Genomic DNA, 27421 nt, shown 5'->3' on the forward strand with positions numbered 1-27421 from the left:
AAAGAGCAGAAAGGCAGTGCAGGTGTCCCCTGCGGTCATCTCCCTCCAAAACAGGTATACAGTCATAGGGGATTCAATCGTAAGGGGAGTAGACCGGCGTTTCTGTGGTCGAAAATGAGACTCCCGAATGGTATGTTGCCTCCCGGGTGCACAGGTCAGGGATGTCTCAGAACGGCTGCAGGACATACTGAAGGGGGAGGGTGAACAGCCAGTTGTCGTGGTGCATAGAGGCACCAACGGTATAGGTAGAAAACGGGATGAGTTTCTACAATCAGAATTTAGGGAGTTAGGAGATAAGTTCAAAAAGTAGGACCTCAAAGGTAGTAATCTCAGGATTGCTACCAGTGCCACGAAACAGTCAGAGTAGAAATTTAAGAATAGTCAGAATGAATACGTGGCTTGAGAGATGGTGCAGGAGGGAGGGGTTCAGATTTTTGGGTCATTGGAACCGGTTCTGGGGGCGGTGGGACCATTACAAACCGGATGGTCTACACCTGGGCAGGACTGGAACCAATGTCCTCGGGGTGCTTTTGCGAATACTGTTGGGGAGGTTTTAAACTAATGTGGGGGATGGGAACCAGATTAGGAAGTTAGAGGTCAGCAAAGAGGCAGCAATTAAAGCCAGTAAGGTACTGGATAATAAAATCAATGTGACTAAGGGGAAGAGTAGACAGGGAAGCGATGATGAGTGCAAAGGGACAGGTGGTCTGAGGTGCATTTGTTTTAATGCGAGAAGTGTAGCAGGTAAGGCAGATGAATTTAGGGCTTGGATTAGTACCTGGGAATATGATGTTATTGGTATTACTGAGACTTGGTTGAGGGATGGGCAAGACTGGTAACTAAATATCCCAGCTTCTAGATGCTTCAGGAGGGATAGAGAGGGAGGTAAAAGGGGTGGAGGAGTTGCATTACTGGTTAGAGATGATATCACAGCTGTGATTAAGGAGGGCATGATGGAGGATTCGAGCACTGAGGCAATATGGATAGAGCTAAGAAATAGGAAGGGTGCAGTAACATTGTTGGGACGTTACTATAGGCCTGCCAAAAGCGAGCGTGAAGTAGAGGTACAAATATGTAGACAGATTATAGAACAATGTAGGAGCAATAGGGTGGTTATGATGGGAGATTTTAACTTCCCCAACATTGAATGGGACTCATGTACTGTTGGAGGCGTAGATGGAGCAGAATTTGTAAGGAGCATCCAGGAGAGTTTTTTAGAGCAGTATGTAAATAGTCCAACTCGGGAAGGGGCCATACTGGACCTGGTATTGGGGAATGATCCCGGCCAGGGGGTTGACGTTTCAGTCAGCAATTACTTTGGGAATAGCGATCACAATTGCATAAGTTTTAGAATACTCATGGACAAAGACGAGAGTGCTCCTAAAGGAAGAGTGCTAAATTGGGGAAAGGCCAACTATAACAAGATTCGGCAGGAGCTTGGGAATGTGGATTGGGAGCAGCTGTTTAAGGGTAAATCCACATTTGAAATGTGGGAGTCTTTTAAGGAAAGGTTGATTAGAGTGCAGGACAGACATGTTCCTGTGAAAATGAGATAGAAATGGCAACATTAGGGAACCATGGATGACGGGTGGAATTGTGAGACTAGCTAAGATGAAAAAGGAAGCATACATAAGATCGAGGCGATTCAGAACTGATGAAGCTTTGGAGGAATATCGGGAAAGTAGGACAAATCTCAAACGCTCAATAAAGAGGGCTAAAAGGGGTCATGAAATATCTTTGGCTAACAGGGTTAAGGAAAATCCCAAAGGCTTTTATTCGGATATAAGGAGCAAGACGGTAACTAGAGAAAGGATTGGCCCACTCAAAGACAAAAGAGGGAATTTATGCGTGGAGTCAGAGGAAATGAGTGAGCTTCTTAATGAGTACTTTGCATCGGTATTCACCAAGGAGAGGGACATGATGGATGTTGAGGCTAGGGATGGATGTTTAAATACTCTAGGTCATGTCGGCATAAGGCAGGGGGAGGTTTTGGGTATTCTAAAAGGCATTATGGTGGACAAGTCCCCAGGACCGGATGGGATCTATCCCAGGTTACTGAGGGAAGCGAGGGACAAAATAGCTGGGGCCTTAACAGATATCTTTGCAGCATCCTTGAGCACGGGTGAGGTCACGGAGGACTGAAAAATTGCTCATGTTGTCCCTTTGTTTAAGAAGGGTAGCAGGGATAACCCAGGGAATTATAGACCTGTGAGCTTGACGTCAGTGGTAGGCAAACTGTTGGAGAAGATACTGAGGGATAGGATCTATTCACATTTGGAAGAAAATAGAATTATCAGTGATGGGCTGCGTGGTTTTGTGCAGGGAAGGTCATGTCTTACAAACCTAATAGAATTCTTTGAGGAAGTGACAAAGTTAATTGATGAGGGAAGGGCTGTAGATGTCATATACATGGACTTCAGTAAAGCATTTGATAAAGTTTCCCATGGCAGGTTGATGGAAAAAGTGAAGTCGTATGGGGTTCAGGGTGTACTAGCTAGATGGATAAAGAACTGGCTGGGCAACAGGAGACAGAGTAGTGGTGGAAGGGAGTGTCTCAAAATGGAGAAAGGTGACTAGTGGTGTTCCACAAGGATCCGTGCTCGGACCACTGTTGTTTGTGATATACATAAATGATCTGGACGAAGGTATAAGTGGTCTGATGAGCAAGTTTGCAGATGGTACTAAGATTGGTGGAGTTGCAGATAGCGAGCTGGACTGTCAGAGAATACAGCAAAATATAGATAGATTGGAGAGTTGGGCAGAGAAATGGCAGATGGAGTTCAATCCAGGCAAATGTGAGGTGATGCACTTTGGAAGATCTAACTCAAGAGCAGACTGTATGGTCAATGGAAGAGTCCTGGGGGAAATTGATGTACAGAGATCTGGGAGTTCAGGTCCATTGTACCCTGAAGGTGGCAACGCAGGTTGATAAGCGCGGTCAAGAAGGCATACAGTATGCTTGCCTTCATCGGACGGGGTATTGAGTACAAGAGTAGGCAGGTCATGTTACAGTTGTATAGGACTTTGGTTAGGCCACATTTGGAATACTGCGTGCAGTTCTGGTCGCCACATTACCAGAAGGATGTGGATGCTTTGGAGAGGGTGCAGAGGAGGTTCACCAGGATGTTGCCTGGTATGGAGGGTGCTAGCTATGAAGAAAGGTTGAGTAGATTAGGATTGTTTTCGTTGGAAAGACGGAGGTTGAGGAGGGACCTGATTGAGGTATACAAAATTGAGGGGTATGGACAGGGTGGATAGCAACAAGCTTTTTCCAAGAGTGGGGGTGTCAATTACAAGGGGTCACGATTTCAAAGTGAGAGGGGAGAAGTTTAAGGGAGAGGTGCGTGGAAGGTTTTTTACGCAGAGGGTGGTGGGTGCCTGGAATGCTTTGCCAGCGGAGGTGGTAGAGGCAGGCACGATAGCATCATTTAAGATGCATCTAGACAGATATATGAACGGGTGGGGAACAGAGAGAAGTAGACCTTGGAAAATAGGCAACAGGTTTAGATAAAGGATCTGGATTGGCGCAGGTTGGGAGAGCCGAAGGGCCTGTTCCTGTGCTGTAATTTTCTTTGTTCTTGTTGAGTTCCTGTAGCGCATCTTGTAGATGGTATGACGATTGGACGATTTTTTGAACATTGACTTCAAAATATTGCGACAAGTTAAGGGTTAAAAGCCTGGGAGTATAGGGTGTTTGGTTGCTGTGGTCATGGTTTTAAAAAGGATTTTGTGTTGTCCCTTGGAAACAGCAGGTAAAATTGACCAGGCGAATGTGGATTGATGGGGAGTTCCCTGGGGCATTGATGTGCTTTTGCACTATGTCGAGAGAATTTGTTTTTGAGCTTGGGGTGATTGAGTTCATTGCTGCGTGGTGCTCAGGAAAGCAGAGTGGCAGTAGTTTGGAGAAGCTTGAGAGAGAGAAACTAAATTCTGATCTGCTTGACCCTGAGTCCATAACTCCTTCCAAGTAGGATGATTTGGAGGGAAAAAAAAGTAATATTTTAAAGCAGAGCAGCCTTGTCTGAAGACGAGGAAGAGGCAACATAGCTGAAGTAGCGATTTGAAGATTCAGCCAGAATCTGCAGGGATTCTAACCCGGACCCAAATATCTTAAAGCAAGTTTTACTCCATGCCCTGCTGATTTTTAAGCTGGATTGAGAACTGCATCTTTCTTGTTGTTTGTATATTTGTCTTCAAGGGTAATTGTAAGCTATTTTCAGGTGAGGTTAAAAGTTTAATATTTTATTCATAATAAAGATTTTGTTTTAGAAATACCAAAGCCCTAATTTTTTTCATGCAATCAATACTGGAGTGAAAAATGGGTTTTGGTCCAGCAGCACGGTACTACAGTGGTTAGTAGTGAAGCTTCACAGCGGCAGGATCCCAGATTTGTTTCCCAGCTTTGGTCATTGTCTGTGTGGCGTCTGCACGTTCTCTCTGTGTCTGAGAGTTTCCTCCGGGTGCTCCAGTTTCCTCCCACAAGCCCCGAATGATGTGCTTGTTAGGCGATTGGACATTCTGAATTCACTGTGTACCCGAACAGGTGCCGGAATGTGCCGACTGGGGGCTTTTCACTAACTTCATTGCAATGTTAATGTAAGCCTACTTGTGACAATAAAGATTATTATTATCCTAGCCACTGTTGGATCTGGCCTGGGATCTTAACTGCTGCCATTGTTGTTAATGGTGGAGGGAATTAATGTTTGTGGAAGGGGTGCCAATCAAGCCGATTGTGTCAAGCTTCTTGTTGGAGCTGCACTCATCCAGGCAAGTGGAGAGTATTCCATCACACTCCTGACTTGTGCCTTGTAAATGGTTGATATGCTTTTGTAGTTGGGAGGTGAGTTAATGGCTGCAGGATTCCTGGCCTCTGACCTGCCACACTACATGGCTAATCGAGTTCAGTTTCTGGTCAATGGTAAACTTCCTGGATGTTGATGGTGCGACTTCAGCAATGGTAATGCCAGTAAATATCAAAGGTTAGATTCTTTCCTGTTGGAGATGGCCAATGCCTGGCAAAATCGATCTCTGCTGTAGTTTCCTCCTTTCCGTTTAAGTCATACATTAATGAAAAAAGTAACACTCCTTCCAATTACTCCAATCTGAGCTACTGCGCTGTTTAACTTCCACTTCAGGATGTCGGCATTGCTGACTAGGCCAGCATTTATTGCCCATTTATAATATCCCTGAGAAGGTAGTGGTGAGCTGCTGCCTTGTGCTGCTGAAGTTCATGAGGTGTAGGTACACCCACAGTGCTGTTAGGGGACGGTGATATAGGGTCCAAGTTAGGATAGTGTTTGGTTTAGAGGGGTACTTGCAGCTGGTGGTGTTCCCTTGCATCTGCCCGTGTCCTTCTGGGTGGTAGAGATTGTATGTTTGAAAGATACTGTTGAATTATATCATCGTAGAGTCATAGAATTTACAGTGCAGAATGAGACCATTTGGCCCATCGAATCTGCACCGGCCCTTGGAAACAGCACCCAACTTAAGGCCACACCACACCCTATCTCCATAACCCAATAATCCCACCTCTCCTTTTGGAAACTAAGGGACAATTTGGCACAGCCAATCCACCTAACCTGCACATCTTTGGACTGATGGAGGAAACTGGAGCACCTGGAGAAAACCCACGCAGACACTGGGAGAAAGTGCACTGTCACCCGAGGCTGGAATTGAACCCAAGTCTCTGGAGTGCTGATGCAGCAGTGCTAACCACTGTGCCACCATGCTGCCCATGAATGAACCTTGGTGAATTGCCGCAATGTATCTGGTGGAGGATGGGCTGAACAAAGCGGGCTGCTTTGTCCTGGATGGTATCAAGCTTCTTGAGTGTGTATGGAGCGGCACTTATCAAGACAAGTGGTGAGTTTTCCAGCACACTCCTGATTTGTGTCATGCAAATGTTGGACAGGCTTAGGGGAGGTAAATTACATGCTGCAGAACTCTCACCTTCTGACCTGCTGTTGCAGTCACAGTATTTATATGGCTGGATTAGTTCGGTTTCTGGTCAATGGTAAGCCCCAGGATGTTAACAGTGGGAGATTGAGTAATGGTAATGCAATCTAATGTCAGGGGGAGCTGATTTGAGTCTCGTCTTGTTGGAGATGGTCATTGCACTTGTATAGTGTGAATGTAACTTTCTACTTATCAGCCCAAGGCTGAATGTTGCATTCTTGCTGCATATGGACACTGACAACCAATGTCTGAAAAGTCATGAATGGTGCTGAACATTGCGCAATAATCTGTGAACATCCCACTTCTGACTTGGGATGGAGGGATGGACATTGATGAAGCACCTGAAATGGTTGGGACGAAGACACTAACCTAAGGAACTTGTTCAGTGATGTCCTGGAACTGAGGTGATTGACCTCCAACAACCACCACTATCTTCCTTTGTGGCAGGCACGATTCCAACTCTTTTGATTCAAGCTTTGCTAAGGCTCCTTGATGCCACACTCTTATCAAATGCTTTCTCAATATCCAGGGCAGTCACGCTCACCTCAGCTCTGTCTTCAGCTCTTTTGTCCATGTTTGAATCAAGGCTGTAATGAGGTCAGGAGCTGAGTCACCCTGGCAGAATCCAAACTGAGCATCAGCGAGTAGGTTATTGCCAAGCAAGTGCTGCTTGATGACTCTTGGAAGACCCTTTCCATCACTATACTGATAATCAATGTAGATGATGGAATGGTAATTAGCCAGATTGGATTTGTCCTGCTTCTGAGGGCTGAAATGATCATCCACTTGGCACTTCTACCTGAAGATTGTTGTGAATGCATCAGCCTTATGTTTTGCACTGGTCCTCCATCATAGTAAATGGAAATATTTGTGGAGCAGCCTCCTCCATATGAGTTGCTTAATTACCCACCACCATTCACGGCTGGATGTGGCAGGACTGCAGAGCTTAGATCTGATCCATTGCTTGTGGAAAAGCATGTTGCTTGGGCTGTTTGACAAGCAAGTATTCCTGTATTGTAGCATCATTAGCTTGACCCAATGTGGCAAAGTGGTTAGCACTGCTGCCTCATGGTGCTGAAGACCTGGGTTCGATCCCGTCACCGGATCACACTCCATGTGGAGGTTACATATTCTTCCCATGTCTGCATAGATCTCTCCCTACAACCCAAAGATGTGAAGGATGGGTGGATTGGCCACGCTAAATGGCCCCTTAATTGGGAAAAAAAATGATTCGCTTGACCCCTCATTTTTGGGTATGCCTAACATTGCTTCTGGCATGCCCTCTTACACTCGTCATAGAATTAGGGTTGATCCCCTGACTGGGTGGTAATGGTAGAGTGGGGGATATGCCAGGCCATGAGATTTTGGCTGAGTCCAATTCTGCTGCTGCTGACGGCCAACCGCACGTCATGGATGCCCGGCCTTGATTGCTATATCTGTTTAAATCTATCCTATTTAGCATGGTGGTAGTGCCACACAATACAATGTAGGGTATCCCCAGTGTAAAGATGGGATTTCAGCTCCACATGGACTTTGCGATGGTCACACCTACTGAACTGTCATGGGCAGATAGATAAATCCATGACAGTTAGATTGGTGGGGATAGGTTCAAGTGGAGTCACAGATGCATCTGTCGCAGGCAAGTTGATGAGGAAAAGGTCAAGTATGCTTTTTCCCTCTTGTTGGTTCCCTTGCCACCTGCCCTAGTTCTAGTTATGTCCTTTAGGGTTCCACCAAGTCCATTTGCAGTCGTGCTACAAACCACTTTTGGTGACATACATTGAAGTCTCCCAACCAGAGTCATTCTGCACCCTTGCCAGCCTCGGTGCCTCAATTGGTGTTCAACATGGAGGGCTACTGGTTTATCCCCGAGGGGGGCGGTACGTGGCGATCAGCTGGAGCTTCCCCCCCCCCCCAATATTGCTGCCACCTCTGCTGGGTCTGTCCTGGCGGTGCCACTTGTACAGGACATACTCAGGAATGGTGATGGTGGTATTTCTATCTGCCTTAATGGGTTTCACCCTGGTCTCTAGGGCATTACCCTGGGTGTCTGGGTTACTTGTCCCAGTGCCTACCACTATGCCACCGTCTCCTCAATTACTTTCGAACCCCAAGTACTGGAGCATCTTTTGAGTTACAAATATGTCCCCAAGGGATCTTTAGTCAACATCTTGGAAGGAAATCTGCCATGATGAATTGTGCCATAAGCTCTTGCAGAAGTGGTGATACATAGAAACTTAATTTTCCTTTCTGTAGTTAGTTTGTTTTTTGGATGTTCTGTCCCTTAATGGAACCAAAGTTCAGTTGTTTGTTGATGAACTATTTCAGAATTTTTGTCATCCAGTCAGAAGTACATTTTTCTTTTGCCTCTGATTTGTTTTTAAAGGAGAGGCTGCCCTCTCCTTTAAAAAGTTGGAGAAATATAGAGATCACCAATACATAGATCACTGATAAAGATTTGGGGTGGATGATTGTATAAGAGAGATGATTCACCATATTTGTCCCATAACCTCTGGGTTTCAGGGTATTTGTAACTGGGAGATACCCCAAAGATACTGCTGACTAACTATAATACTGACCCCACCCTCAAACCTTTCCACTTCCCGTACAAACCTATCTACTTCATAGCTTTTGACAGTGTGGCTGGACCTTTAAACATACCCGCTTTTATGACTGCTATTGCTGCAAAAAAAAACAATTGGCTTCTGTGTCTCTGACTCTGCAGCCCTCTACTGAAGTCTTCAGAAGCACACTGTTCTATAAAGGTCTTGCTCAGCCTGGGTTGGAAGATCGGGGGAAAAAGATCAACTGCAATTAGAAGTAAGAAACTAGGAGCGGAGTGACAAACCAACCCTGATTATCAGTGTGTGCAAGTTCAGATCGAGACGATTCAACTTATTTGTTCTCCCAAGAGGGTATAACGTTTACCAAAAGCAGATGTATTAGTATTTGTTCTCCCCGTGTGTGCGTGAGTTTCCTCCGGGTGCTCTGGTTTCCTCCCACATTCCAAAGATGTGCAGGTTAGGCGGATTGGCCATGCTAAATTGCCCTTAGTGTCCACAATTGCCCCGAGTGTGGTTACTGGGTTATGGGGATAGGGTGGTGTGGACTTGGGTAGGGTGCTCTTTCCAAGAGCTGGTGCAGACTCGATGGGCTGAATGGCCTCCTTCTGCACTGTAAATTCTATGTATTTACCATTCTGTATCTTCCAGATAGAAAAGACTTGCATGAGTTCAGGTCAGGGTCTTCTGCATTTGCCGCGACCAGAAGCTCGGTGTTCATTATTTAGTTTTGAAATTTGTACAAATTATTGTTTGTTTGGAAATGGCGATTTGTTGTTAAACCAGTCAATATGTTATGTGGTAATTTTATTAGTTTTCAAAATGTAGTATTGTGACATCAGCATGAAAACCTGAGCTTCCACTCAGATTTTTGATTTGTGTTGCAATCTGTTTGTTGCCAGTAACTTTTCAAGTCGGCAAAGTTTGAAATTCTGGTTACCTTCTAGGAGAATAAAGGCACAAAATTCTATGGTTTTTGACAAAGAAACTTTTTGTTTTACTTTTCTGACTTTATATAGCTATCTGCATTATCTGCCAAAATTAAAATGATGTAAATATGAATTAACAGGCAAAGTGTGGTCGAAAGCACCCCATAATAAATTGAAATGTACAATGGCAGATGCAACCAAGACAGACTCTAGAAACTGCCCCCCCCCCCCCCAAAAGACGTTAGTGACCAGAGTTATAAAATCTCATTAAACTCTTTCTCACTTGTGAGGGATTTCAACAGTTTTGTCGACCTAGCCTCCAAATTCCCTTAACTTATTTTACAGGGCAGCATGTGGCGCAGTGGGACTGCGGTGCTGAGGACCCGGGTTCGAATCCCGGCCTGGGTCATTGTCCATGTGGAGTTTCACCCCCCACAAATCAAAAGATGTGCAGGTTAGGTGGATTGGCCATGCTAAATTGCCCCTTTATTGGAATAAAAATGGGTAAAAAAGAAAAAAGAACACTTTTTTACTTGGGCTATCTCAATGACTGTTCACTTCCTGATGGTTCAGTCTCTTCTGAGATTGCATTCCATGAGGTTCACAAAGGTGCACTCCCTCTTCTAATTGCTGGTACACTTCACTAAGCCAGCACTTCCCCAGGGTTTCTCCTGGCTGCACTGAGCTATAAATGGCTCCCAGGGCTGCTTCTCAGTCCTAACCCTCCCCAGCATGGAACCAGCCACCTTTGCTACCTTCTCAGCTCACCCGCACGTCACTAAACTCTTAACTGCCCGGGAGTCTTCTGAAGCTTCTCCTGAGCTGCAAACCACACTAGTTCCAAACTGCAACCAAGCCCCTCTCCCAGCAAACACAGATGCATTGAAACCAGAGAACCTCCTTAAGCTCCACCCATCACCACGGCAACATAGTCTTTGCAGACTTTTAAACTAATTTAGCTCTTAACTCCCAAAACAACTTCTCTCTGGATTGTATGAGCATAGACTTCGCACCCAGTTTTAGAGCTAAGTAAGCCCAGCTGTTTTATGGCTCCATCTCTATTCTGACTCAGTTATATAAAACTGGGTAACCTGGACTGCCATGTTCTGGCAATCTCTAAAGCCCAACATTTTGGTAACCTTCACACAATAATCTTCCCAGAACATTACCTCTAAAATATTAACATGAACCATGAACTACAGATTTGTCACAATGGTACTTTTAAAAATATCTTTAAATACTGTTAGGTGGATTTTAATTTTCCAGTGTGTTCTTTCCAGTTGTGTGATGTGTGAAGATCCTGCACATTGTTGATGAGCCTTATAGCATTTCATGTGCAATAGCATTTAACTGTCAGCTATCATTTAGATCATGCAAAAGAAATTTAAACATGGTAAACTATTTGCACAATCTGTTGTTTGGAAACTGACGTTGACTCAGGATTCGAGATGCACTGCAGTCACTTGAGCACCTAATCGAGGCACGTATTTCAGTGTAGTATTTCAGCATTGCAGGCTTGCCAGATGAGACTTCAAAATCCTGCCATCCTCTCCAGTAAGGGTGAAAGATCCCACGGTACTGTTCAAAAAGGAGTAGGATAATTCTCCCCATTAACATTTATTTCTCAACCAGCTCAAGTGCGGGGAACTTGCTGTCATTATATTGGCTGCTTAATCTCTAAAATAGTAACACTTCAAAAAGAAAAGTACTCAAAGATTGGTGGTGTGGTAAATGGTGAGAAGGAAAGCATATGGGCAGAACAGTGGCAAATTGAATTTAACCATGAAAAGTGTGAGGTAATTCATCTTGGAAGGAAAAACAAGGCAAGGGGAAATACAATGTAAGGTTGGCCGCTAGGAAGTACAGAGGATCAGAGGGACCTTGGTGTGTATGTTCATAGATCCCTGAAGATGACAGGAAGGGTAAATAAGGTGGTTAAGAAGGCATATGGGATTCTTGCATTTCTTAGTTGAGGCATAGAATACAAGAGCAGAGAAGCTGTGTTATAGCTGTATAAAATGCTGGTTAGGCCACAGCTGGAGGAGTGCCATTCTGGTTGCCAAGGACGTGATTTCACTAGAGAGTGAGCAGAGGAGATTCCCAGGATGTTTCCTGGGCTCAAGCGTTACAGCTATCGAGAGACTTGATCATAGAATCATAGAAATCTGTAGTGAAGAAGGATACCATTCAGCCCATCGAGTCTGCACCAGCCCTGGGAAAGAGCATACTACTTAAGCTCACACCTCCACCTATTCCAGTAACCCCACCTAACCTTTTTGGGCAATTTAGCATGACCGATACACCTAACCTGAACATTGAACTGTTTGAGGAAACTGGGGCACCTGGAGGAAACCCATGCAGACGAGGGGAGACTGCACAGACAAGCTGTGAATCGAGCATTGGACCCTGGAGCTGTGAAGCAACAGTGCTAACCACTGTGATACCATGCTGCCCGGATAAGCTGGTGTTTTCCTTGGAGCAGAGAAGGCTGAAGGGGAACTTGATTGAGATGTATAAAATTATGAGGGACATTGATAGAATGGATAGGAAGAAACCTTCCCCCTTAGCAGAGGTGTCATTAACCAGGGGGTATAGATAGGTAAGGAGCAGGAGGTTTAGAGGAGATAAGAGGGGAAACGTTCCTCGCAGAGGGTGGTTAGAATCTGAAACCCACTGCCTGAAAAGGTGGTAGAGGCAGCAACCCTCTCAGCATTTAGATGAGCACTTAAAATGTCAATAGCATTACAAGGCCATGGGCCAAATGCTGGAAAATGGGTTTAGAGTTAGATGGGTTCTTGATGGCTGGTGTGAACATGATAGGCTGAAGGGCCTCACTCCATATTGTAAAGATTCTATGATTCTACTTCCATTGGCTGTAAAGCACTTCAGCATGTCCGAAGGCTATGGTAGTGCACTATCATAGAATCCCTACAGTGCAGAAGGAGGCCATTCGGCATATCGAGTCCGCACTGATCCACAGAAAGAGCACCCTACTTAGACTAAATCCGCATCCTATCCTCGTAACCCCACCTAGAGGCAATTTAACATGGCAATCCACCTAACCTGCACATCTTTGGACTGTCGGAAGAAACCGGAGCACCCGGCGGAAACCCACACAGACATAGGAAGAATGTACAAATTCCACACACAGTCACTCAAGTTTGGAATCAAACCCGGATCCCTGGTGCTGAGAGGCAGCAATGCTAACCATTATATAAAAGCAAACTTGCTTTTTTTTTTCCCTTGCCAAAATAACTTTGTTATTACATGCTTCTGATGCTAATCGAACTTTTGGTATCCAATTTTGTGGTTGTTTATGGCCTTGGGTTATAGAATTAAATCTTTGTGTTCTGCTAAAATACTACGTATTTCATCTTCGTAATTTGCAATGTGTGTTGCCAGCACATTCTGTACTGTTTCCAGACTGTAAATCTACAATTAACAAATGCATCTTGTGTATTTTTCTGTTGCAGTGCTCATGGCTCCCAAATCAACCAAGTGACCATATCTGGAGAGTAAGTACTGATTTGTTTTCATCACAATTTAGCTGTTTGGATTTACATAGTTCTGTCTAATTTAAGCATCCATAATTATAGCAAAATTATTTTCAGGTCGATTTGTTTCTCTCCTCTCCTGAAGACTGTAAGTAGTCTTACAACACCAGGTTAAAGTCCAACATGTTTGTTTCAAACACTAGCTTTCGGAGCACTGCTCCTTCCTCAGGTGAATGAAGAGGTATGTTCCAGAAATATATATATATATATATATATATATATATATATATATATATATATATATATATATATATATATATATATATATATTTTATTTATATATATATATATATATATATTTTATTTATATATATATATATATATATATTTTATTTATATATATATATATATATATTTTATATATATATATATATATATATATTATATATATATTATATATTATATATATATATATATATATATATATATTATATATATATATTTATATATATATATATATATATATATATATATATATATATATATATATATATATATATATATATACAAATTCAAAGATGCCTGACGATGCTTAGAATGCGAGCATTAGCAGGTAATTATGCCTTTACAGATCCAGAGGGAGGGGTAACCCCAGGTTAAAGAGGTGTGAATTGTCCCAAGCCAGGTCAGTTGGTAGGATTTCGCAAGCCCAGGCCAGATGGTGGGGGATGAACTCCTGAAGACTAATCAGGAGTTGAAGCTTCTGATTATCACTCCCTCCACTAAAAATCCAGAAATAATTTTTGTATATTACAAAAGCTGGAAATACTGAACAATCTCAGCAGGTCTGACAGCATCTGTGGAGAAAGAAGGGAACTGATTTTTCGCCTCTGGATGACTCTTTGAAGAATTCCAGCATCCGCAGTAATTTGCTTTTATTTGTACATCAATTGTATGCAGATGGTGAGCAATAACTGGATTCACTTGTGCCTCCATAAATGAACACACAGCTCATAACCCCACAATCCGTTTCCGATTTAAGAGATGCTTGTTTGTTGTGGGGATTGGCTCTAATCTATTCTTCACCAATTGTTTTTTGATTATAGCAGTGAATGGCTACCTACAAAGTGAAAGTTAGAAGCTAAGAAAATTTTCAGATTACAATCCTATTAGCTATTGTTGAAAATGGCAGAAAACAACTATAAATTTGTGAGGGTATGATTAGTCCTCTGATATTCTTGGGGTCTGATCCATATGACTAGGGAAAGAATGAAGTGTGTATTTGGACACCGATTCTGTCCCTACCAAAGAATAGCCTTGGTATTGTCAGCTCCCATAAGAAGAAAAAAATCAGTGTTCGCGAGCTGGCTGCTCATCAATTTGACAGTGTTGGCAGTTTGGACCTTTTTGTTATAGTGCTTGGATGAAATTTATAAGAAAGAGGATCTGCTAAATGTCTGAGACACGAGCAGACTTTGATAGATTTTAGAAAACGGAAGGTTGTCTGTTCCATGGTAGAATATATCACACTTGAGCGTTTGTCCAGGGGTCCCCCAGTTTGAACTTCATCAATCTTTCGTTCAATCGATTGAAGTTGTTGAATTGTGCTGAGGTATCTCGTTTGGTCAGGCCACTCTTCTGGATCAGATGTGAACTGTCCTTCAAAAAGATTGTCGGGAAAGTTATTTCTTTCATCCTATGTGGAACAAATGGGCATTCCGTGGTGAAAAAGGGTAGCAGACTCACTGATCACTAGATTTTGAAATGGCCCAGAAACTGAATGCAAGTATAGAGGATAAAAGACCAGCAGAATGAGGATATTTTAGAACCTCTGGCTAACAGGCAATTCACTACCACTATCTCCAGTGCAATTAGGAATGGGCAGCAAATCCAAGCCTTACTAGGATGCCTGCATCCCAATAACTGATTTTTAAAAAAAAGCAATAATAGGTACAATCGTGGGAATGCCCACGGTGGATCAGCAATAATAGGCAAATAATCCTGGGAATGCCCAAGGTACGGTTAATAGGTGCTTCAGGTGTGACTCTTGAGGGTGAACTACTCAAAGTAATTAAAATGATGCATCGCAATTTTGAGGAAGAGGATGAAAATAACGATGAAGCTTTGAGAATTATATTAGCCACAAAGCTTTTAATCTAATGTTGAATGTGTGCAAGTGGATGTTTAACTGTGCAATGCTAAATAGTGCTTGCACTTTGACCTGTGCAACAGATTAGATTAAAATGTTAAATAAAACACATTTCTGGAAAAGCTCATAAGGTCTGGCAGGATCTCAAAGGTAATTGACCTGGGGGGTTGCTAGTACAAAGGGTCATAGTCTAGGATACGGAGTAGGACATTTAGGACTGAGATAAGGAACCACTTCACTGGGGATGGTAAATCTGTGGAATTCTCTTCCACAAGGCTGTGGAATATATTCAGTGGGCCAGTTTAGCCCAGTGGGCTAGACAGCTGGTTTGTAATGCAGAACAAGGCCACCAGCGCGGGCTCGATTCCTGTACCGGCCTACCTGAACAAGTGCCGGAATGTGGCGACTGGGGGCTTTTCAGAGTAACTTCATACTTGTGACAATAAAAGATTATTAAATATTTAAAAATAAATATATTTCTGGACTCTGAAGGCATCAAGTGTTATGGAGAGAGCAAGGGAATATGGCATTAACCATGGTCCTTCTGAATGGTGAAGGAGCCTCAAGGCTGAATAATATCCTATTTTCTATGTTTTCGTCTCCACAGATGCTATAAGATCTGCGATTTCCAGCATTTTTCTGTTTTATTTAAGTTTTACAGTGCCTGTACAATTTTGCTTTTGTGTTGGTTACAATGTTATCTCTAATCACCTAAGTAGTCAGGGTCAATGCAAGTTTTGTAACTTCATGTAATAAAGCAGGAGTAAGTTTTTATAAGTACTGATGTAGATCTCTGGTGAGATACTTGTACTGTGCAGTAATCCTTTATGATAAAGGCACAAATGAAACTTGACATGTTGCATGAGAAGGCAATTATTGGGGTGGCAGGTGGGGAAGTGGTTAGCACTGCTGGTTCATGGAAGATCCAGGTTCAATCCCGGCCCCAGGTCACTGTCCGTGTGGAGTTTGCACATTCTCCCCATGTCTGCGTGGCTCTCACCCCCAAAACCCAAAGATGTTCTGCGTGGGTGGATTGGCTGTGCTAAATTGTCCCTTAATTAGTAAAAAAGAAAAAAAAATTGGGTACTTTAAATTTGTAACGGCAATTATTTTTGGAGCGTCAGTAGATTTTCACTCTATCCAGTCAGTATATTACTGTATCCCGTTGGCAAAGCTTAATGTTTGCATTAGTATTAGTTTACCGTTACTACCAGGAGATATGGATCCGAGGAAAAAGGCAAACTGTCTTAATGATAAGCTATCTTAAATTTGCTACCTTTCTTGTCAAAGTAAGAAGTCTTGCAACACCACGTTGAAGTCCAACATGATTGTTTCAAACACTAGCTTTCGGAGCACTGCTCCTTCCTCGGGTGAATGAAGAGGTATGTTCCAGAAACATATGTATAGACAGATGCCAGACAATGCTTAGAATGCGAGCATTTGCAGGTAATTAAATCTTTACAGATCCAAAGATAGGGGTAACCCCAGGTTAAAGGTGTTTCTAGCCAGGACAGTTGGTAGGATTTCATGAGTCCAGGCCAGATGGTGGGGGATGAATGTAATGCGACATGAATCCCAGGTCCTGGTTGAGGCCGCAGTCATGTGCGGAACTTCGCTATAAGTTTCTGCTCGGCGATTCTGCATTGTCGCGCGTCCTGAAGGTCGCCTTGGAGAACGCTTACCCGGAGATCAGGCTGAATGCCCTTGACTGCTGAAGTGTTCCCCGACTGGAAGGGAACATTCCTGCCTGGTGATTGTTGCCCAATGTCTGTTCATTCATTGTCGCAGCGTTTGCATGGTCTCGCCAATGTACCACGCTCCGGGACATCTATTCCTGCAGCGTATGAGGTAGACAACGTTGGCTGAGTCGCACGAGTATGTGCCGTGTACCTGGTGGGTGGTGTTCTCATTGTAATGGTGGTATCCATGTCGTCGATCGGGCACGTCTTGCAGAGATTGCCATGGCACGGTTGTGTGGTGTCGTGGTTACTGTTCTGAAGGCTGGGTAGTTTGCTGCAAACAATGGTTTGTTTGAGGTTGCGTGGTTGTTTGAAGGCAAGTAGTGGGGGTGTGGGGTTGACCTTGGCAAGATGTTCATCTTCATTGAGGGAACCCCTATTTCTGGATCTGACTTTAACCTGGTGTTGTAAGACTTCTTACTGTGCTCACCCCAGTCCAACGCCTGCATCTCCACATCATGGCTACCTTGTCAAAGGTTTTTTAAAAAACCCGTTAAAGATGCAGGTGTGGTTGATGAAGAGTATATGCAGCTAATAGAGGTTCATGTGAATTATGAAATCTAAAGAAAAATGAATGCTTTACATGCAAGGAGACTGGCTTTCATCATGTCTGAGGTCTTGAGAGAAAATTCATGGAGCCCCGAGGCATTCTATGTAACCATCTGATAGAGAATTTAATTCAGGAGATTGGTGTATTATAAAAGAGAGGATCATGGGAAATGGAAAGACCCCTGTAATAGGTCATGATGGTAAGATGGTACTTAGCGAACAAGGCAATCAAATTGTTAAGGTCCACTTGTGATTCATTTGAATTAATTACAAAATCTCAAGACTGAGTGGCTGACATTTGAGGCATCTTTTATATTAACACTCGTGAGGAACAGATCAAGGGTGAGAAATGGTAATGTGAAGAGCAAAGATTCAATGTGGTACAAGGGATAATAGTGGGCCTGGAAATGACTGTTCTATCAGAAGGCGATGATATACTGGAGAAAGAGCCTTGGCTTGTGCAAGGGAGAGATCTCCGTTGTAATCCTACTATATGCAAAATGGAAGTAGTTGCCATGGTTTGACTTATTAGACCAGGGGTGGGCAAACTACGGCCCGCGGGCCGCCAAAGGTATTTCTGCGGCCCACCAAGTCATTAAAAAAAAAAAAAAAAAATTTAAAAAAATTTTTTTTTTTTTTTTTTTTTTTTTTAAATTTTTTTAAGGTTAATGGGGGGGGTGCTGTTGGGTTACTTACTGGTATAGGGTGGATACGTTGACTTGAGTAGGGTGATCATTGCTCGGCACAACATCGAGGGCCGAAGGGCCTGTTCTGTGCTGTACTGTTCTATGTTCTATATGAGGCGCCCAGAATCATAACCGGGTGAAGTAATTATTTTACTTAATATACTATGCGGCCCTTTGTGAATTGTGAATTTCTGAATGTGGCCCTTGCACGGAAAAGTTTGCCCACCCCTGTATTAGACAATGAAATGAAGGCCATAGAACAGTCTCAACCGAACTGGAATCAGGAGTCCTGATGATTGTAAAGGTATGATGGCTGCTGATAAACTTGAGGATAAATGAATAAGTGGCAAAACCAAGATGATTAGATAGGTGGTGAGAGTTTGGAGTTTATTCTGTGATATCTGTACGGGCGACCAGTCATTCTACATAGGAGGATTTGGAAGCTCAGCCAGTCTTGTACCACTGATCGATATTTAGCCCATTGAGCACCTTCACTCTTTCACTATGACTGGCAGCAACTTCCTCCTTGGTAAAGATCGATGCTAAGTTTGCATTTAGTATCTCAGCCATGCCCTCTTCCTCAATGTAGGTTTCCTTTTTTTCTCTAATCAACCCACTCCTCTTCTTGCTATCCTTATTACTGTTTGTATGCCTATGGAAAACTTTTATTAACTTTCATGTTAGTTCTCTTTTGCTTCTCTGAATTTTAAATTGTACCAGGAGGCTTCTGCATGCTAATAGACAAATGACCGCTTTTAAAGCATAGTTAATTGTAGCTGCGCACAAACCTTTTTGCATCTTTAATGAGCCAAATCAGAATTTGAAACTATCAAAATTCAGAACATGAAAATGATTGCAACTTAGTTTGGGGGATATGATGGTTCAAGTAAATTGTTTGAAATTATCTTGGCTTGAAAGGTTTAGCACTTACAAATGTATAAATGTTATTAATCTACTCTTTAATGTGGAGAAGTCATCAAGTCTCATGTTTACTTTTAAGTTGGTAAACATTTCCAGAGCGTGAAACTTGACTTAATCATGGTTTCATTCTTCTTGATGAATATAGTCGTAAGTGGTGTTTGTATTCTAATCGGCATTTAAATGAAAATTAGCTTTTTGCAGCAATTCTTATGAGCAATAATATGACGTGATGTATTCATGAACAAATCTACTGTTTTAATTCGTCGGACAAGTTATATGACAGATTGCTTGACTATCATCCCATGTCACCGCCTCCTGCAATTTTCCCTACCTTTGATCTTGCCTCACAGGAAATTTGATTAAGCTTCTGATTAAAATGGGTCCAGAAAAGAATGACTTTAATCGTGCCGTCATTACACTGATGCCCTCATTACACTTTGATGCAATATGTCTTAAAATCTCCAACCTCGTAGTGGTATTCCACAGTGTATATGGAAAGCATTAATTTAAAAAATGTAGTTCTCAGAATTTTTTTTTAAAACAGTTTTCTCTGAGATTGATTGTAAACTTTCTGATTTTCTTTTTTCTGAATTCCAGAGATCTCACTGAAGCGAACAGTCACAACACTGAAGTTAATAAAACAGCCCTTTCTCAAACCTTGCAGCATGCTGATAGTTTGGAAGACAACAATCAGCAGCTTTTACTACATAATTGTACCTTGGAAGTACTGAAAATTAGTTTGCACCAGGGTGTTGAAAATGTGAGTAGAAACAACACGTGTATAACTGTGACAAAATGAATATAAATGATCTGAAGTTTGAAATTGCATTATATCCCCTATTAATACCCTAATCTGCTAGTCTTTAGAAGCAGTAGTTCCATATAGCAATAATGTTTATTTCTCCAGGGACCAAGATCAACCTTGGGAGGTGATTTACTGCCTCGGAAGGCAAAATGCAGCTGGCACCAAAGGCTGCTAATTTCTTCTGGCTATAGGCAGACTGAAAGTTCAGGCCCAGAATTAATATTCTACAATGCTAATTTATGCAAACTTTATTCTAGCACTAGAAGGTGCACGCTCAGAATACAAATTCAACTTGTGTAGTCTTAAATATATGCACTAATTATACATGTATTGCTGTATCAATCAGGAGCATAAACAGGCCAAATTCTCACATACCAGGAACAGAATTCTGTAATGAAATAGCTTTATAACATCAATTAAATATATTCACATTTTGGGCTTAATCTCGAAAGATATAATGAAGCAAGGTTCTTTAGTCTGACAGAGGAATTAACTTTTATTGGAACTAAGATCTAATGATCTCTCTAAATAAAAAATATTATTTTAGCATTGTAAATGTAGGCAAGCATTTTTTAAATCACTTGTAATTCCTGTATATTCTTAACCTTAAATGCTTAATCAGTGTAATTTCAGTTTTAGCTCGTGAAAACATAGTGCACCATTTCGAACATCTAATTTCCCTTGTTGAACTCCAGAGATATACTTTTGGTTTTCCATTTTACTTGGGGTTGCTGCAATGCTGGTTGATCACCCTTCTCCATCTCTGTTGGTCATCCATTCCTCTTTCAATCCCTGCATTTAAGCCTCTTGCCACAACATCTTTTCATCTGGTTTTAGGCATTCCTCCTCTTGCAATCCCGAAAGATGAAAATGAAATGAAAATCACTTATTGTCACGAGTAGGCTTCAATGAAGTTACTGTGAAAAGCCCCTAGTCGCCACATTCTGGCGCCTGTCCGGGGAGGCTGGTACGGGATGAGCATACCATTTTGATCTCCTCTTGGCTACTTTCTTCGATGCTCCACAATCATCACTGATTGATTGTGTCCTTTTCTCATTACTCAACGCATCCATCTCACCATACATATCTCATTATTATCCAGTTGTTGTTTTCTCTCATTTTGTTGTGCGAGATTCTGCACCATGTAGCAAAATTTACCCCTCTGCTGTCTTGCAGTTTCTTCCATGCAGTTTCAGCAATATTTTTTGATAATGTAAAACACCATCCAGTTACTCCAATCAGAGCTAATGTGCTGTTTACCTTCCATTTCAGTACTTCTGTCTTTTAAAAATTATTTCACCAGGATGTGGGTGTTGCTGACTAGTTCAGTATTTATTGCCCATTCCTAATTCCCTTGAGAAGGTGGTGGTGAGCTGCTGTCATGTACCCCTGTAGTCCATGTGGTGTATGTACAGTCCCACAGTGCTGTTGGGGAGTTCCAGGATTTTGACCCAGTGAAGGCGAGGGAACAATAATATAGTTCCAAGAATGGAGTGTGTCTTGGAGGGCAATTTACAGATGGTGTGGTAGACATTGTAGGTTTGGAAGGTACTGTTGACTGAGCCTTGGTGAGTTGCTGCAATGTACCTTAGAAGGTGGGCCTGAACAAAGCAGGCTACTTTGTCCTCGATGGTGTCAAGCTTCTTGAGTGTAAATGGAGCTGCACTTATCGAGGCAAGTGGAGAGCATTCCAACACACTCCTGACTTGTGTCTTATAGATGTTGGATAGGCTTAGGGGAGGTAAGTTACTTGCTGCAGAATTATCAGCTCTCGAGTCCCAGTATTTATATGGCTGGGCTACTTCAGTTTCAGGTCAATGATAACCCCCAAGATATTAATGGTAGGGGATTCCATAATGGTGAATGTTATTTAATGTCATTGGAAGATTATTTAATTCTCTCTTGTTGGAGAAGCCTGACACTTTTTGTATGGTGTGAATGTAACTTGCTACTTAGCTCAAGCATGGATGTTGTCCAGGTCCTGCTGCTATGGACACTGAAAACCAGTGTCTGAAGAACCATGAATGGTGCTGAACATTGTGCAATCATCTGCGAACATCCCTACTTCTGACTTAGGATGGAGGGATGGACGTTGATGAAGTGTCTGAAGATGGTTGGGCCAAGGACACTAACCTGAGGAATACGTGCAATGATGTCCTGGGACTGAGATCACTGATCACAGCAACCACAACCATCAGAAGATATCTTTGTGCTAGGTATGACTCCAGCCAGTGAAGTGTTTTCCCTGATTCCAATTGATTCCAGTTTTGTAAGGCTCCTTGATGCCACTCTATCAAATGCTTCTTCAATATCAAGCGCAGTCATTCTCTCCACCTCCTGGCGATAACACTTTTCGTTTGTCAATTTTTGAACCAAGGCTGTGATGTGGTCAGAAGTCGGATGGTAGTGGCAGTTTAGTACCAAGTAAGTGCTGCTGAAGGTGATTGCAAATGGTCTTTTCTGCCACCACTGACTCCAAATACCCTGAAACTACACACTCTCTCTCATTCTAAACCCATAATTTTACACTTTCATCCTAATCCTCTTTCCTAGGTTCAAACGGACAGTCCATAAATTGGATAATTGTTCTTAGATCATAGAAGTTACAGTGCAGAAGGAGGCCATTCGACCCATCGAGTCTACACCGGCTCTTTGAAAGAGCACTTGACCCAAGCACACACCTCCACCCTATCCCCGTAACCCGACCCAGCACTAAGGCCAATTTTGGACACTAAGGGCAGTTTAACATGGCCAATCCGCCTAACCTGCACGTCTTTGGACTGTGGGAGGAAACCGGAGCACCCAGAGGAAACCCACGCGCACACGGGAGAATGTGAAAACTCCGCACAGACAGTGAACCAAGTCGGGAATCGAACCTGGGACCCTGGAGCTGTGAAGCCATTGTGCTAACCACCATGCTACCGTGCTGCCCAATACTGATCTTTATAGCCCTGTCTTGTGTTATTGTTTTGCAGATACTAGGGTCCTGTTCTCACTATCCCCAACAAGTAGCTCAATATCATGTACACACTTCTTCCCGGCCAAGCTATAAATTTTAGCACATTTGCCAGACATCTCCCTCGGGAATCAATTATATCCACAGATTGATGAATACAATCCTCATGTTGCATTGGCCTCCTGTCATTTCTCTATTTGTCTAAAAAAAGTGACATTAGTGTGCCTCTTCTGGTTATGAATCCAAACTGACCTTAATGGATTTGCATTATTTTTCTCAGTCTCTGGTCAATAACTTTGCCCATTGAAGGTATGTGATGGGAATTTAATTGGTAGATTTTGCAATCTTGAGAGTCTCCCTTCCTTTGTATTTTGGTGGCAAAATGGTTTATCTCTATGCGCTGGAGATTTTCTATTTTTTCATAACACAACTGAGTAGATGGTTTAGGATTTGGCCCCCATATTCGCCTAGGCGATAGGAATCATTAGCAATTACTTTTATGCGTGTCCTTTTGCTCTCTGTTCTTTATCTTTGAATCCTCAACATTTCCACTTTCTATGGATAATGTCTTGGGCTAAGCCAGATCATCGGCAATCTTTTGTCCTGTTTGACCCTGAGCTGTTAGCCCAATATATTTTCTTCGTTGCAAATATATATATTTTTTTAAAGTTTGGAGTACCCAATTCTTTTTTTTTCCAATTAAGGGGCAATTTAGCGTGGCCAATCCACTTAACCTGCACATCTTTGGGTTGTGGGGGTGAAACCCATGCAGACATGGGGAGAATGTGCAAACTCCACACGGACAGTGACCCAGGGTTGGGATTCGAACATGGGTCCACAGCGCTGCAGTCCCAGTGCTATCCACTGTGCCACATGCCGCCCCCTTCATTACAAATATGATCATCTTACTCCATAGCATTGATTGTCTCCACTCCTGCCATAGCTATCTACTGCCAAAACATTCATTATTTTGCACTTCCAGACTCTACTATGCCAATGCTTTCCTGGCTGGCTTCCCATCTTCCACCTTCTGTAAACTTGGGTTGATTGGGAAACTACCACTATCCTAACTCGCATCAAGTTCCATTCAGCCATTATCACTGTGCTTGTGGGCCTACTTTGGCTTTGGTCCTTGTTTTCAAATAACAGTCTCACTCCTCCCTCTCAATGAAACCTCATCCTGCCCAGAACCCTCCCAACTCTTGCACTTCCCTTACTTATTTCATATCACCATGGATGGCCAGTCATCAGACATCCCATCAGCTAAGTTCTAGAATTGCCTTCATTAAAGTTTTTTTATTTAGTTACTTTTCTGTCAAGGTGAGTTTTTAAATCTACATATTTGACCAAGTATTTGCTCATACCCTAACGTCTAATGCTTCTCGGAAATGTCTTTGTGCTTTTAAGTAGTAAAAGACCCATGTAAATGCAGGCTGTTTGGCGTGGTTATCCTAAGTTAAGATTGAACCGAATCCTGTTACTTTATGATGATGCACACACTCTGGTTTAACATAGAACATAGAACATAGAACAGTACAGCACAGAACAGGCCCTTCGGCCCTCGATGTTGTGCCGAGCAATGATCACCCTACTTAAACCCACGTAACCCGTATACCCGTAACCCAACAATCCCCCCATTAACCTTACACTACGGGCAATTTAGCATGGCCAATCCACCTAACCCGCACATCTTTGGACTGTGGGAGGAAACCGGAGCACCCGGAGGAAACCCACGCACACACGGGGAGGACGTGCAGACTCCACACAGACAGTGACCCAGCCGGGAATCGAACCCTGATTCATTATTAGTACTTGCCAGAGTGCTTGGGATACCCACTGCCTCAGAAAATAAACAAATTATGGCCTAGACTTGTGGTCAGTGGCCATGATGGGCGCATTGCTGCCTGGGAAGTTCTTATTGACCCAGCGATACTGCCAATCTCTTCTGGCATCTTCTGATCCCAACTGAAGGAGGAGTAGATGGTGCAAACAAAATGTAGCAACATATTGATTTTTCAATTAAAACATTTTTTTTTTTTTTTTAAGAGTACCAAATTCATTTTTCCCAAATTAAGGGGCAATTTAGCATGGCCAATCCACCTACCCTGCGCATCTTTTGGGTTGTGGGGTGAAACCCACGCAAACACAGGGAGAATGTACCAACTCCACACGGACAGTGACCCAGAGCCGGGATTGAACCTGGGACCTCGGCGCTGTGAGGCAGCTGTGCTAGCCACAGTGCTGCCCTAGCAACCCATTGATAAGCCACTGAATAGAAATAGAGCCGGGAGAAGGAGAGGACACCTCTCCACCCTTTTTTGCAGCACCACCTGCTGTAGTCGGACAAGTTTTTAAAAGATCTAGTCCCTTTGAATGAAAGAGTGTATGTGTGGATGAACGGGTGAGGGGGTAGTCAGGGTTTTGGTGGTGGGGGGGGGTTTACTCCGGTTTTCTCCCACAGTTCTGAAAAATGTGCTGTGAATTGGACATTCTGAATTCTCCCTCGGTGTACCCGAACAGGTGCCGGAGTGTGGCGACTAGGGGCTTTTCGCAGTAACTTCATTGCAGTGTTAATGTAAGCCTACTTATGACACTGATAAAGATTATTATTATAACTACTGAATGTTTATTTGATGATTAAATTGATCTTTGTGTTTAAAATCCAGAAGCAGTCCAAAGTGCATGCAATCTTAAATTGGCTACCTGGAATGATGGTAAATGGTTTGGGATAGTAAATTGCACAAATATGCTCATTAAGCACCTAATCACAAATGTCACTAGAAAAGACATCAGGTAATTGAAGACATTGAAAGATGAAGGTTCATAAATGTTCTTTCTTGGATGTTGTAATACAACTGTTCAGGATATTACATTTTGTTTCAATAAGGCAACAAAGCGACATTGGTGCATATTGTCACAGATAAGATACCAATCATGTAAAGATATCCCTTCAAAGAACGTATATTGATAAATGAAAGATTAAAACCTACTAGAGCAGAGAAGCAGGCACAATTGAACTGGCCATTTTACTTTTTCAAGTAAATGTTTGGATGATTCGAGTTTCCACAACTTCAAAGTCTTGGAACTCTCAAGATGGGAACTGAATCATCAGCATTTTCTGGTTGGACTTGGATAAGTTCTGTTTTTTTTGACATTTGTAGGTTGTGGAAAACTTCCCCAAAGTTCCGCTCCTTCTGGATATGCCTGAAGAAAGCTTGGACAATGAACCAAATGTAGATGAAGAAAATAATAATGAAGCGGAAAGGTGAGTAGTGGTGGAACTGTGCCATTTTGAAATATTTTCACTAAATACAGGTAAAAATACAAGTAATATATTTTGTTCAAACTACATTTAAAGTGGAAATTAAATTAGACTCTTGGCCTTCTAATAATAGCCTCCTAATAATACCCAATGTTATGGGTTTTTAAAAAACTATTTTAAAAATGTTTAATTAAGGGCAATTTAGCATAGCCAATCCACCCACCCTGCCCATCTTTGGATTGTGGGGGTGAGACCCATTCAGACACGGGGAGACTGTGCAAACGCTACACGGACAGGGGCCGGGATCGAACCCAGGTCCTCAGTGCCGTGAAGCAGCAATGCTAACCACCGTGCCGCCCATCCTAGGTTAATAGTATAGAAGATATTCATGTGTAACAAATTGGGTATTAATTAGCAACCTAGCCACTTTTCATTTATATAGGAGCAGGGCTGAAAGAGGGATTATTGGTTTGGAGGTATGTGGCCTGCATGGTGTGTCTCTTTAAATAAAAAGTTCCACTATCTATCTTCAAAGCTTGGCCATCTGAGTTCCAACATGTGAAATCCGTTTAATTGAATGATCTCAATGTGACTCAGTCTTAATCCATCTCAAGTGGAATACGAGCATATGAACATGGGTGCATGATTAGTCCTGTTAGACCCTCGATCGAGCATGTTTTGCCATTCAATGAGATCACAGCTGATCTGTGAACTAACTCCCTATTACCCACCTTTACTCCACACCAATAATATATCTTTGATAATCAATTAATCTCCGATTTTATAATCTACTCCACTCCCTCCAAGGCTAGTGTATCCTTCCCAAGATGTGTTGCCCACAACTGCTCCCACCAGTCCAGGTATGGCCTAACCAGGGCTTTGTATAGCTGAAGCATGACTTTCATCCTTTTGAATTCTAGCCTATTAGCCTTTCTGACTATTTTCTGTACCTGTTGTATGTCATTATAATGATCTTTGTGTCTGGATCCCCATGTCCCTTTGGACCGTTACTGTTTACAGCTGTCCACCATTTAGAAAATACTCAGTACTAACTTCTAGGTCCAAAATGGATGATTTTACACTTGGCCACATTGAAATCCATTTGTCACAGTTTACCCATTTACTTGACCTATCAATATCGTAATTTTATGCTTCCATGTGCATTGCTTCCAATGCCACCTATCTAGTGTCATCAGCCAATTTGGATATTTGATTCTCTACTCCCATCAAACAAGTCGCTAATAAAGATAGTGATTGGTTGAGGCCCCAACAAATGTATATTCTTAACGAGACACCATTAGTCACATCCTACCAATTAGATTATCTGCGTGTTATTCCTCCCTGCCACTTGCCACTCATCAGATTTCTTAATCAGATCAATAATTTACCCTCCATTCCATTGGCTTCAACTTTTT

General features: G+C 42.5%; 1 protein-coding gene across 3 annotated transcripts in view; it reads left to right on the forward strand.

The window, feature by feature from the left end:
- LOC119965263 (protein FAM13B-like) overlaps positions 1-27421 on the forward strand; it is a 212025-nt gene that overhangs the window by 67825 nt on the left and 116779 nt on the right. For all 3 annotated transcript variants that reach the window (XM_038795769.1, XM_038795770.1, XM_038795771.1), the window contains 3 exons: positions 12919-12960; positions 19581-19743; positions 25906-26009. In XM_038795769.1, coding sequence (XP_038651697.1) covers positions 12919-12960; positions 19581-19743; positions 25906-26009 — 309 coding nt within the window. The remainder of the gene's footprint in view (positions 1-12918; positions 12961-19580; positions 19744-25905; positions 26010-27421) is intronic.

Source organism: Scyliorhinus canicula, chromosome 4 (assembly GCF_902713615.1).
Source record: "Scyliorhinus canicula chromosome 4, sScyCan1.1, whole genome shotgun sequence".
Classification (NCBI taxonomy): domain Eukaryota; kingdom Metazoa; phylum Chordata; class Chondrichthyes; order Carcharhiniformes; family Scyliorhinidae; genus Scyliorhinus; species Scyliorhinus canicula.